The 13,200-nt window shown below is 36.5% G+C and overlaps 3 protein-coding genes across 4 annotated transcripts; 2 read left to right on the top strand and 1 right to left on the bottom strand.

The window, feature by feature from the left end:
• Positions 1-2,927: 2,927 nt before the first annotated feature.
• On the top strand, positions 2,928-7,923 carry LOC124404178 (glyoxylate reductase/hydroxypyruvate reductase-like). 2 transcript variants are annotated; one of them, XM_046878113.1, is made up of 7 exons: positions 2,928-3,055; positions 3,189-3,266; positions 4,649-4,776; positions 5,652-5,841; positions 6,672-6,835; positions 6,921-7,211; positions 7,805-7,923. In XM_046878113.1, the coding sequence occupies exons 2-7, from the start codon at positions 3,196-3,198 to the stop codon at positions 7,918-7,920; spliced, it is 960 nt and encodes a 319-aa protein (XP_046734069.1). In that variant the 5' UTR covers positions 2,928-3,055; positions 3,189-3,195; the 3' UTR covers positions 7,921-7,923. The 2 variants fall into 2 exon arrangements, with proteins under 2 accessions (XP_046734069.1, XP_046734071.1); XM_046878115.1 differs by lacking the exon at positions 2,928-3,055 and having other exon boundaries at positions 3,110-3,266.
• Positions 7,924-8,267: 344 nt separating this feature from the next.
• LOC124404186 (ragulator complex protein LAMTOR3-A) lies at positions 8,268-10,235 on the bottom strand. The gene is made up of 3 exons (XM_046878125.1): positions 10,094-10,235; positions 9,639-9,872; positions 8,268-8,653 (listed from the first exon to the last, which is right to left on the bottom strand). Exons 1-3 carry the CDS (start codon positions 10,100-10,102, stop codon positions 8,516-8,518), a joined length of 381 nt encoding a protein of 126 aa, XP_046734081.1. The 5' UTR covers positions 10,103-10,235; the 3' UTR covers positions 8,268-8,515.
• A 780-nt stretch (positions 10,236-11,015) lies between these two features.
• Positions 11,016-12,178, top strand: LOC124404179 (phosducin-like protein). The gene is made up of 2 exons (XM_046878116.1): positions 11,016-11,872; positions 11,943-12,178. Exons 1-2 carry the CDS (start codon positions 11,245-11,247, stop codon positions 12,173-12,175), a joined length of 861 nt encoding a protein of 286 aa, XP_046734072.1. The 5' UTR covers positions 11,016-11,244; the 3' UTR covers positions 12,176-12,178.
• The last annotated feature ends 1,022 nt before the right edge of the window (positions 12,179-13,200 follow it).

The raw sequence follows: 13,200 nt of genomic DNA, 5'->3' as shown, positions 1-13,200 counted from the left end.
ATGTAATTCGAACCGTTCCGGTTCGCATTATCTATAACCTGCAATCGCATACTCGTAACTCCTACATTAAACTATCGATCAGAAACTTGATCTGTGATCACCTTTTCTAGTTTAATTTCATTTGTTTGAATATTTACAATTATACTACACGGATTTTTTCGTACAGCTCCGATACTCCCTTTGGCATATTTTCAGCAATGTGTGGAGCAGAAACCTTCTCGTCATTTTCAACGTTATCAGTTTCGATCAGCACTTCTTCATCGCCTTCGCTATCAGAACAGGCATTGACGGCCTCCTACAATTTGACAACTAATTTTGTTGTTGCTCAATAGCAAACATAGTGAAATATTGCAGGAGAGAGTGGCTGAAGTGCAGCCTGCCCAAGTCCAGAAATTTAGAAATACGACTAAGCACTCAAAACTGCCCAAGTTCGTTAAAAATCAATAGCTTAGGTTGCGCAGGGAGTTTTTGGACCAGGCTTAACCTGAATTCTTTCCAATCCCATTCCGGAACTGGCGTTTTTTATTAACTTCATTCAACATTTCAACTCAAGAGCAAAGAACTAAACCTTGCCATTTTCCACGAGCCGTCAATTTCTCAACCTGTTCAATATCTTTATTCGACGATCGTCAGAAAGTCGACAAACGTTACAGGTTATATAAATTTTTATCAAATAGTAGCATTCAATGCCCACTAAAATCTCGCAGTTAGAGATTTTTTTGAAAATTATTACTCCTGCAATATAGGAAACCGGGTGTTTGGCACGCGAGCCGAAGGCGATGTGAAGGCCATAAAAATATATGAGTTTCCGCGCTCTGGCCTCGTCAAACGTAATTTTGCGGTTCTCGAAAGGCACGGTCACGTCGACGATGACGATACTCCTTAAGGGCTCGTTCCTGATCACCAATGTCAAGTCGCAGAGCCCCCAGTTCCTCGTCGACCCCCGTCAGCCCCTTGGCAACGATAGAGGGTAAAGCGAGTGGGAAGTACCCGGTCATCGCGACCCCGCCCCAAATGAAGCGTGAGGCACTTCGCGGGTTTGAACCGAAGTCCAATCTCACCCGCCGCAGTCTCCACCGCCTCCAGCAGCATCTGCTTCCCTTCCCGAGTGTATGTATATAATTAGCGCAAAGTCGTCGGTGTAGGCGAGAAGATTGTGTCGATGGCCGCGCAGCGAGTAACCCGTGGGATGGACCGATCCAGCCAGGTTAAACGCCATAGGGCTCATGGGGCACCCTTAACGCACTCCGGAGCGAATGATGAGGGGGGTCCGTGTACCCTTTGAAGGTTCGCACACGGGTAGAGCAGCCGTTGTACATTTCCTGAAAAATATTTTGCAATGGAGAAGGGACACCCGCCCCCTCGAAGGCACTCCAGATCGCCGCGTGCGGGACCGAGCCAACAGTAATTTTCACTGGCTGCTCTCAATAAAAACTAAGCGCCAGTTGCAATCAAAAGCGCTATATGAGTATATAAAGTATATTATAAAGTGTTGACATTTTCTCGATAAATACAGAAATAAATTATATGGATATGCCTATTTGTTTTTTTCCATGTTTTGAACAAGCATTTATCTTGTGTTCAGAACAACATTGTTTTGTGTAACTCAGCGTTCTCAGGGTTTGTTTGAGGTTAGCGACATCGTTGTACACAACTTTAGCACCTTGCATGACGCACTGTAGATGAGAAGAGTGAAACAAATCAGGAAAATGTTACAGTCGTACGAGAGTTGAATAAGAAGTCTGTTCACTATCCGTATGGAGAGCTTGACGTTCTTAGTGTGACTAATACAAGTAAGTTTCAAACTAAACGCATGCAACATCATACTAAAAACCAATGGATTGAAACAGACAGAGAAAATTCTATGGTCGTACAAGGGTTGAATAAAAATGCTATTTACTGTTCGTACGAAGAGCTTCAGGTTCTTAGTGTAATTTGTAAAGGTTAGAATAAAAAATCTATTTGCTATTCGTGCAAAGAGGTTAATAGTGGCCACTGTATCGAAAATATTCCTCAAATGTATCACCACCAGGATAACGACTTTACATGTAACCTATTACAATGTTTGATTACTCAACAGCCGAGGCAGGGCCAAAAGTATTGTGAGGTTAAGTAAAAAACAAATGAACTACTACTACAATTTACTTCATATTGTTAGAGTCTTGTTTGCAAATAACAAATTTTCTCTCAACAATTCGATAGTTCTATACGAACTATAATCCACTGTATTGTACGTTAATCACGACGATAGACGAAAATATTGGTAGAAGCGTTTTTGATTCACGTTGTCGCGTTCGACAGTTTCAAACCACTGATCAGTAATCTCGTTATAATAGAGATCAGTGTTTCAAACACGTAACGATGTTGTAAGAGTAATTCTTGCTCCATGCTTGACTCTTCCAGCGTGGGAAAGGATATACTGCAGCACAAAGTTGTACTCTGACTAATTATAGTATATTATTGTGTAGCTACACGTGTTATTTTTTGTAACACATGCTTAGGAAAGCGTTATTTGAGAGGCAAACCAACGCCGGTCTGCAGCGGAAAATAGAGTATATCGAATTTGCGCATGCGCCAACTCTGCTATTCAGGAATAAAGCACTTAACGCACGCTACGTAAGCCTCGAAAATGACACCTCTCAGGCAAGTGTTACAAAAAATACTTATTGAACAGAGTCGCAGAACAATGATCCCCGAAATTTCAAATATTCTAAAAATCTCGTGAAATATCATCGGCATTTCGAAGAGTAGCGTTTTCGCAAGCCTGAAGTGTTTACCACACCCGATTGTAACATGTTAGATAATTGTGCACTGATAAAATCGGAAATCTCGAACCACAAGCGCGGTTGGCGTTAGCAATATTTTCTTCATAATATCGTATCAGTGCCATTACACGTACATATACCAACATATATTATGTAATCATATGTACATACAGTTATACTCCGGCACAATGTGTAATTCAGACGACGGATTGATATAGTGTAGAGAAGTCGCTTCGCTATCCGCATCGCAGATCACTCCGTTCGTAAATTTCGAAGTGTGGAACGTCACTGTGAGCGAATAAGTAGCGAATCATAGTAACTGCAAACAACTAAAGTCAGACCGTATAAATTGTTTTATATTGAGCTTATAACAGTAACAGTTTTTTGATTTGATTAAGAATCTACGTAATTAGATTTTCCCAGCGACAAGATGAGCAGACAACGAGTTTTGGTGACGAGCAACGATGTACCACAGGCTGGCATAGATCTTCTGAAAGCCAAGTGAGTGATCCATGTACTATTCACTAACATGCAAACCGATAGCGCTATGTTGTAACTTCTTATGAAGTGTGTTGGATCACTTGGATCCGTGCATGGAAATATTACACCGGTTAATGAACTATGTCGTCACTGTAGGGAAACTTCTCAGTGCAAGTTGCCACTAACGATAATTGTTTATTTTTATCGGAAATGGCCGGATTTTGTAAATACCAAAAACATTGAGATATAATTTAATTTTTTTTTCATTTTTCACAAAGAAAGAGAAGACCGATCGAAGCAATGATTTATTTGTATTAAACTTTAAAGCGAGCGATTGACGCGAGTACTATTTTCATTTTTTCGTCAATCTCCTAAGTTTGCCTTTGAGTGCACGATTACGCTCTATCATTCGGGAAAGCGGGCGCAAAAACGTACTTTGCGCCCGTTTGCGATATTTTGCATCCGCCTATTTGTTTCCCGGCGAGAAAAAAGCACTTTGCGCCTACTCTACATGCACGAAAAGACATGCTTTTGGTGTACGTCAGACGAAAAATAGTTTAGGTATATTTTTTCATTTTAAACAAATATGAAGTAAATACAACGGGTTAAAAAAAGGTATTGCGTGTGACGCTACCCATGCTAAAGTTTTATTCATTTATACACCGTAAACAGCGTAATGCAATGGTTTCTAATTTTTGCAATTATTGTTGTTAATGGAAATGAAAAAATATTACGTAATTACTTTTTAATGTTCAACTTTATGCACATATCAAAAGTAGACCTTTTGCCGATGAATCTTACCTTCTCTTTCTTAGGGTCGTCATTGGAACGAAAACGAACTGTTAATATAAGAAGAATGTCGAGAAGAATGTACTAGTGGTCGGCCACCCAGTGACTGCCTATTATTGAACCAATTACATGAAAAATGTGTCCTTAAAAAACTGTTGCAAAAAAGGTGATAAGCGAGGTGATAAGAGGCGCATGGATGAAATGGAAAAATTTCCGGTTAATCTGCAAGTTTCATGGTCATAAAAGTGTACACTCTAATTAGGACGGAAAGTATAACAAAAGAAAATGAAAAAAGTGGCCGACCACCAGCACGTTCAGCCTATTTCTATTTGTTAGAAACCACACAAATAACAGGAATTAGGACCCGATACACAACATGATTTTGGTTGTCCGTTGAGACCAGAGAAATAACAGGAAGAAACCCTACGCACAATTATGTTTTTTATTATTCGCTAAAACCACGAAAACAACAAGCTATATTTTTACAATGACGTGATCCATTTTATAAAAAGATAACTCAGTAATAATAATCATAATAATATTAATAAATTAAGTAAGTACTGAAATAAACCTTCAAATAGCAATATCGGCAAATCTGTTCGATTTTTTTTCAGATTTGATGTGACAATTCTACAAAGCCCAGTCACTACACGCGAACAAGTACTTCAAGCGCTTCCGGGCCACGATGCTATTTTTCTTGCAGGCCATCACGTCGTGAACAAAGAATTACTGGATGTTGCAGGTAAATGTTGGATAAGGACGATATTTTTTTTCGCTTCCGCCTACAAACGTTTTATGTATCTGGTGAAAAATTTGTCGGAATGGATGTTTCTTAAATCCAATTATAAAATGTAGCTTTTGGAATTCGAAGTCTTCTCAGATTTGATCCTGAAAGCATTTTGTAGAGAATTCAAGTTACTACAGAAGTGTCCGTTGAACGAAATCCGTAGCTCGAACAGTTCACAAGATATAGACCTCGGTGATCAATTTTATTAGAAAATTTACAAGCAATTCAATTCTGTACAAAAATATCTTTCGAGTAAGGTTCGTTTTTCAGTGGATCACAAGTTATAATTCTTGATAATTATTTTTATGTAACAATTTACCTTTAAAGATCTTTAGTGGCAAAATTAATGACTTAATTTATATCGAAAATTCCATTCCATTAAATATAGCTGGCTGGTAACAATTTAAAAAATCGAATTCCGAGAGTGATCTTCTAAAATTGGAATTGAGAAATGTTTTTCCTCAAAGATTTTTGTTTGTTATTATTATACGTATAATAAGTTATTTATGTGGAAGCGAACAATCATATATTACGTTTCTTCGGTTTCATATAAACTTTTCCGGCCTCCGTTACGTACGTTATCTGATCTTATCGTGAAATCAAATTTCGTTGAAGCAATAAAAATCTATTGCTCAGATTAGATATTATAAGGATTATGCAACTAGTCTGTAATATGCTTTTTCATAATTTCTTAATTAAAGCGATTATAGATTATGCGAACTGACATGACTATATTTACCAATCAACAAAATGGATTTCCTTCACGGGAATGAAATTATCTTACCTCATTGATTCATTGATATTAAAACACGAGTTTTAATTTTCTACAGGGCCAAGGTTGAAGGTGGTGTCAACAGCATCTGCTGGATACGATCATTTGGACGTACCTGAAATAAAACGGCGGGGTTTAAAAGTAGGTAACACTCCCCATGTCCTAACTGCTGCTGTTGCTGAGGTCGCTGTCATGTTGACGTTGAACGCGGCCAGGCGAGCTCACGAGGGCCGTATCAAAATCGTCGAGTAAATAATTCACCGTTTTGTTATACTACAATTTTAGCTTATTTATTTCAGAACTGAGAATTAAAAAAAAATGCATAACTGCTAAAATGCGTTACTTGCATAGGCATGTCTCTTAGGGTGGTCCTTAGAAAGGTCATTTTTGAATTTCAAGCGTCTCACCCCCTATATAGGCTCCAAATAATTAAAAAATGATTCCTAATTATTCAGATTATCATCTCAACTCTAACCTGTGCCGCCAAAGGGTTGGTTTTCTCACTCAACCCCTTTCGAGGGAACAGCAAATAGGCTCAAAGGATCTCGATAAAATTTGATGTAGGGGGTTTCTTGGGTCGCTGGTTACGAATTTGGACTCTAATTTTCGAAACTCGGAATGGCGGATCCAATATGGCAATGCCAGGTAACTTTTAGGATGTTTGTCGGCCATATTGAATCTGCCATTTCGAATTTCAAGTTGAATGGGGAAATCAACTCTCTGGTGGCACGGGTTAAAGTTGAGATAAGAATATGAAAAAATTGTAGAATGATTTTCAAATTATTTTGAACCGATTTGACGGGTAAGACGGTCGAAATCCAAAAATGACCTTTTTCAGGATCACCCATATGTACCTGAAATCTTGTAAAGTTAGTCTAACTTTAAAAAGAAGCGATTCTTATAATTATGGTAATTCAATACGAAGGGGTAGTAGAGATTGCAGGTGATGCATTGTCAGTATAAGCGGCAAGAAAATTCGATTTCATTGGGTATATTATAATCATATTATTATTGTTATTTATTTTCCGTTTTTAAGATACTAAAACCAAATATTTTGATGCTCGTTAATTTTTTTCAGAAACAAGTGGGAGTCACGGCCGCAATGGATACTGGGCCGTGATTTACGCGGTTCAACTGTAGGTATAGTAGGCTTAGGTAACATTGGACAAGCCATTGTGAAGCGTCTGAAGCCATTCGAAGTGGGCCGCTTCGTTTATTCGGGCCACTCGAGAAAACAAGCAGGCAAATAAATTATTAATGAATATTATCTATGGTATAAATAAATATTTGGATCGAAAAACGCATTCGACGTTTTACATTATTGCAGGTGACGATCTTGGAGCTACGTTTGTATCGTTTGCTGATCTCCTCAAGGAAAGTGATTTCGTAATAGTTGCAACGCCGTTGACAAATGAAACTGCGAACATGTTCAATGACGACGCTTTTGCTCAAATGAAAAATACGGCGGTACTGGTGAACGTTGGACGCGGACCTGTCGTCGACACAGATGCCCTCGTCAGAGCACTTCGAAATCATACAATTTTTGCTGCGGGATTGGATGTCATGAATCCGGAGCCTCTTCCCAGTAACCATCCACTTTTAAGCCTGCCAAACGCAGGTCAGTAATTGAGCAATTTTCGATGTCTAGAAAACAACAGGTCTAGAAAATGTCAAATATTTTTACAAATTTACCCAGAATGGAAACGTCTAACAAATTTTTTTTACTTACTTTTTCTAAAAACCTCAAATCGGACCTAATAAGTTCCTGGAATCTGTGAAAAATATCTCAATTTTCATTTAAATAATTTTTATCAAATACTGTATGAAAAAACTTTTATGATTCAACTTTTTGAAAAAAATTTCATAGTTTGATTTATTTTGAAATTCTTTTAAACTGTTTCATTTCCAATTCCTCCCAAAAATCTGTCTGGTTTTTGTATAACGCGATACGCCAGAAATAAGATTTTTCCAGGCTTATGACGCAAAGTGGAGTAAATGAAATTCCACGTAAAGAATATGGACTTTCTTTTTTGAAAAACTCTCTACAATTTGTTGAATTCCCTCAAACATCATCAGAATAATTCAAACCTTTGCTAATTATGGCTAATTATGGTTTACCTGTCATTTTATTACCAACACCTTTGGGAATACAAGATGAAGAATAACAAATTAATCACCTGAATCTCATTTACATTTTATTGAATTTTTTAGTTATAATTCCGCATTTGGGCAGTGCAACGGTGAAAACCCGCTCTGACATGGCTACAACAGCGGCTCAGAACGTGATCAACGGCTTGGAAGGAAAACCACTGGTCTATGAATTGTAACGACAAATAGTCTTGAAATAAAATTTGGGTCTACTATGTAACCTATTGCCTGATATATGTATCAAATATTTTCAAAGCAACTGCAATTTCAAAAAGTCTTAATTTTTTATATAAATTTCAAGACTCGTACTTTTATTTTGTGTCATATTCGAGAAAATATACCTAGTAATTATCATGTTTCACAGTATATTTCATATGAAGGTGTAAATTCTAAAAATATGTTTGGCCAGGATATAAGTGCATTGACATTCCATTGACTTGTGTTATATCACGTTAATTCATACAGATGTGGAGTGTCTTATTGTTACCCAGGAATACCGAAATATGAAGTGTGCGTGTGACACGTGTTCAAGAAATAATCAATTCAATTCTCCAATAATACATATATACATATATAATTTTTTGTTATGTACGTATATTTCATAATGATATAAGATTTATAGAAGTAATTTACAACGATTTGAATCATAATATTTAGCCTTTGTTTTGCCACGATTTGGTTCGATGTGTTTTATACATTCAATTACATACTCGTACTTGGAACTTTAATTCCACATTTTCTTCAATTAGCTTCTCAGCGCATCACAGGTATCTATCAGGCTTCCGCAACGACGTTTTTAAGATTTTGTAAAATTGGATCAATTTTACTCTCTAGTGACAAGATGTGTCCTGTGTCACAACTGTTGCTTGCAATAAAGCTTATCACCAATGGTAGCTTATTCATTTGAACAACCTGTTAAACATGTGATAGATCGCACATAAATCCATGTATTTGCACACTTATAACCATTTCTGACAAAATAGTAAATAACTGTAACGATAGCTTCAGAGATAAATATTCATAAAAAGTTTGCACAATAATTACTCAATTTTACAAGTATATAATATAGTTGAAATACGATAAATGGTAGTTTTCTTTAGTGTATATGGAGCATTATTTTTCAAATCGGATAAGATTTGATCATTTCTTATTTGCTTAATTTTTTTTAAATTCACTTTGCTTTTTAATATAGAATGGCCGAAAAATTTTCCGTTTAAATTCTCCAATTGAATGAAACTTAAAAACGAAATAAGATACTGAAAATAGTTAAAACATGTCTTTTTCCCGCTTGAGTCATGAATTCATTAATAAAATATTTCATAATTATATCTCAAGCCAATTATGATCATAGATCGATGAATCGTTATGTTTGTACTACTTATTTAGATAAAAGTTTAAAAAAAATTAATTTCTCGTCGCGTGAAAGACAAATTGATTTCATGAAGCTTATAGTCCATTGGGCGCTACTGCAGGAATACCTGTTCCCACAAAAAACATTTTTTCTAAAAATAAGGAAGCAATTGTTTTCCTTTCAACTATCACTCAAACGACTAAAACTAAATAATGTAAATTTCTTATCGAATGGGAAAAGGAATTTTTCTTAGGAAAGTTCAACAGTACATTTTAAAAAATTCATAATTTACAATCAAAAAAAAAAATCATAAACATGCCTTGTAATAGGTAGAATAAGATTTCAAAAAATTAAGCATATCAAAAAGTCAATCTTAAAATCTCATCAAATTCAAAAAATACTGCGCTATATACGACTAATTTCATATCATTATACTTTTAAGCAATGTACTCTCCAAAAAAAGATTACATGTAAAAGTGCAGTAACCAAACTCCAAACAACCTTTCAGAATTACGACACTCTTATTATCAACGGTTCATAACTTACTTGATAACTGCTGTATATACTTATAATGGTTTTATTCTTTCCAAGATCTAATTTGCTCCCTTGATCGGTGGCCATTCCAAATGTAGAAAGAAAGCTTGCACGCATTGCTAATTCCGGGGCTTTTTCATCTGACACTGATATGACAGGAACACCATCACGATCCGTGATTAAAATACTGTGCAAGCCATCAACGCTGTTCAATAGCTGATATAAAAATTTCTTCAATTCCTGAAACTGAATCATAAATTGATGGGTATATGCTAGAGAAATATAGAGCGCGAATATACACGTCTATATTCCTTCAAATTTTCGAGCCCACTACTATTGTAATTCCAATAAAGAGCGAGTTCTATTTTGAAAAACATAACCTCGATAATAGGTCTTTTCATTTGGCGTTGAAACGCTAGCGAACGGTCACATGTGATTAAATCATATGATTCAAAGAACAAACTCACCACGTTCATTTTCGAATGCAGTACTTGTAGTTTTTCAGTATTTTTATTGCATTCCAAATTGTTATCTATTTTAAACAAAGAATACGCCGTTCTGTTGACTGAGAGTTGACAGTTCACACTTCACACAGCCGAATCAGCCGCGAAGCAGTAATATGTTTCTTCAATATATAGGTATGTATTTATCGTTTGTAGGGGGTTACAACCCTACTCTTACCGACTGAGTCATGTTTGTTGTGCCCGTATTCAGCTGTGAATTTAAAACGTAGTGCGTTGACTCGTAGTGTACGTAAGATGTATCTCAAATGTGTGAAAAAGCTTAACATCCTCATTCTGTGTACAATCCTGAACGAAAACACTTCAATTCATTTTCCTTACACGCAGAAATAAAAAATTGACATGAATTTTACGAATTTACAATGACGATTTCGTAGAGACCATTCCATTTCTTTATTTCAGCATGTCTAGAATATTAATTGGAGTGTTTTGCTTTAGAATTGCGTATAGAATGGGGGTGTGAAACCCTTTTTCGCGATTGACATACGTTGACTTCGCATAATTGGTGATATAAACATCGAGCGCAATTTCGAATTCAATTAGACGTTGCGAAGGACCGACTTAGTCAGTTTGAATCCTACAGCTATTCGTACTATTGCTTGCAATCGCATAGTTACAAACGGAAAGTAATATTTCCGACTTGCATTACTAAAACGACTCCGTCGATAAGAGTGGTACTGTAACAAAAGAATGTAAGATGTCAAACACGAACTCTTAGCGCCCACATTCCCTAAAACAGAGCAAGGGCCAGTCAAACTCAAGAAGTGCAAAAGAGATAAAAACATTGCTAACGGGACTGGAAACTGATTTTAGCACGCAGCCGCAGTAAATTACGATCGTGTTGCGTGTCAACCTCAGAGCATTACTCTATGGTGTCAACTTAGTGTAGAGGGTGTAAAGCGTCGTTCGTGTAGCCAGTAACAATAATAAATAATTGGTTTTCGATTAAACAACAAGAATGAAGAGCAGAGCATTGATGTGCATATGTTGAGAGTGGGTGATACAACTATTATTCCGTTAAATATAATATTAATAATATCGCCCTTCGTGTATTAAATAGAGGTACAACAGAAAGCTCTCGTGTAAAGGAGAACGGAATGGCAACACTTGAGGATAAAATTTTGGGTGAAAAATTACAATATTACTGTAGTAGTTCGAGTGAAGACGAGGGGCAGGACTCGGCAGATTCCGAAGATGATCAAAAGTCGCAGAAGCCTTGTGACGCGACAGCGTCAAGGTCCGAGCAACTGCCTGAGTGTGCAAAGTGGGACGGAACTTCAAGCAACACAGGGCCGAAAGGGGTCTTGGGTGACTGGCAGAGGTTTAAACAAATGGAGGCAGAGAAGAAGATCGAACAGGAGAAGGAGAGGATCGAGCTGCTGAAAAAGTTGAGTTTGACGTGCAGGAGTGCTCTCGACGAGGAAAAAGATAAACTTGAAGAAACTGATCCAGAGTTGGCAGACTTGATGAACGACGAATTTTTACTGAATTATCAGAAGCAGAGGATGATGGAAATGCTCACTCAGGCTGAAAAACTTAGATTTGGCCGGTTATTCAACTTGGTAAATGCTGATCAATTTCTGGAGGCCATCGACAACGAACATGAATCTGTTACCATCGTTATTCATATTTATGAACCTGACATAGAAGGATGTGAGACTATGAATGGCTGTCTACTTTCACTGGCCGTCGAATATCCCAACGTCAAATTTTGTAAAATTCAAGGTGAGACGATGAACGAAGTCCAAACTTCTATAAGAGAACATTGCAGTTGCTAATGCTGACTTATTTTTAGGGTCCGCTGCAGGCTTGAGTAGGCACTTCAAAAAGGAGGGAGTTCCAGCACTGCTTGTTTATAAAAAGAAACAGGTCATAGGTAATTTTGTTCGTGTCACAGATCACCTCGGAGTTGATTTTTATTCTTCCGATGTTGAACATTTTTTAATCGAGCATGGAATGATTACTGACAGAAACTGTGTTCCATCAATTGTTTTTACTAAGGCAAATGCAGATTCAGACAGTGACTAGAAAAATTAAAAAAACAGACTGGAAAATGTATGTGGTAAAAATGTATTTAATATTTATATAGTTACTATGCTTACATATATGATTTATGTATCATTAAACCTAGAGCTATTTAATAATTTATCTGTGTTTTTGGTAAGTACAATAAATGGTTCTTTGATCCATTGTAGTTGACTGAAACGTTGGTAAAGAAGCTGTAGATTCGGTTTTCTGAAAAGTAAGTTATTCCGATCATGGGATGACTAATAATAAATTGCTCTTTTTTAAACTGACCGATTGAGATAAATTTTTGCATTGAAATCTTACGAATGAACGTAATTGGATGATGCAATGAAAAAAAAAGTGAATGAAGTCGTAGGGAATTTTCAGTGTTAAAAAGGATTGGTTGGTAGCAAGTTTTGGAACTCGCATTGAGAAGGGTTTCAGCAAATTTTGGAACGCACAACGTATTTGAACTCGTGTAAAGTCCCGCCACGCCGGATACCTTGAGATAAATCCAAAATGAGACTTCAAACTGTATCGCGAAAATATTGTTAGACTCACAGTCGGTAGATTAAGTTGACAAGTTGGTGATCCTCAATCTGTATGCTCAGGCCCTAAATATTAAAAATAAAAATATATCATTTAAGTGAAAGTCTCTAATATCTTTATACTTACAATTAGTATTATAGGATATATATCTGTTGTGTTACCTCGTTCGGTAATTATAATTATATATTTCTAGGGAAATTATCCATGTTATATAGCCATAAAATTGAATGCATTGTATAATTATGATGTAATAATTGGGTTCTAAACACGAAATTTAAGGCCCCGATGACCTGGCATGTCATATATATATATTTCGTGACGTCAGAAGCGGGGAAATTGGGTGAAAAAGCCTATACGAATCCTGCGATAACGAGAGTATGAATCTTACTCGGAAATATTTTAAATCGTAGCTTGAATAATAGTGCACGTGTGAATCTCAGTCACTGCTCAGGCAAATCGCTGATAATGTTTATAATAAAGAATGATGAAGTGAATAA

Source organism: Diprion similis, chromosome 3 (genome assembly GCF_021155765.1).
Source record: "Diprion similis isolate iyDipSimi1 chromosome 3, iyDipSimi1.1, whole genome shotgun sequence".
Classification (NCBI taxonomy): Eukaryota; Metazoa; Arthropoda; class Insecta; order Hymenoptera; family Diprionidae; genus Diprion; species Diprion similis.
The sequence above is the reverse complement of the archived record's forward strand: the minus strand, read 5'-3'. Positions and strand labels throughout refer to the sequence as shown.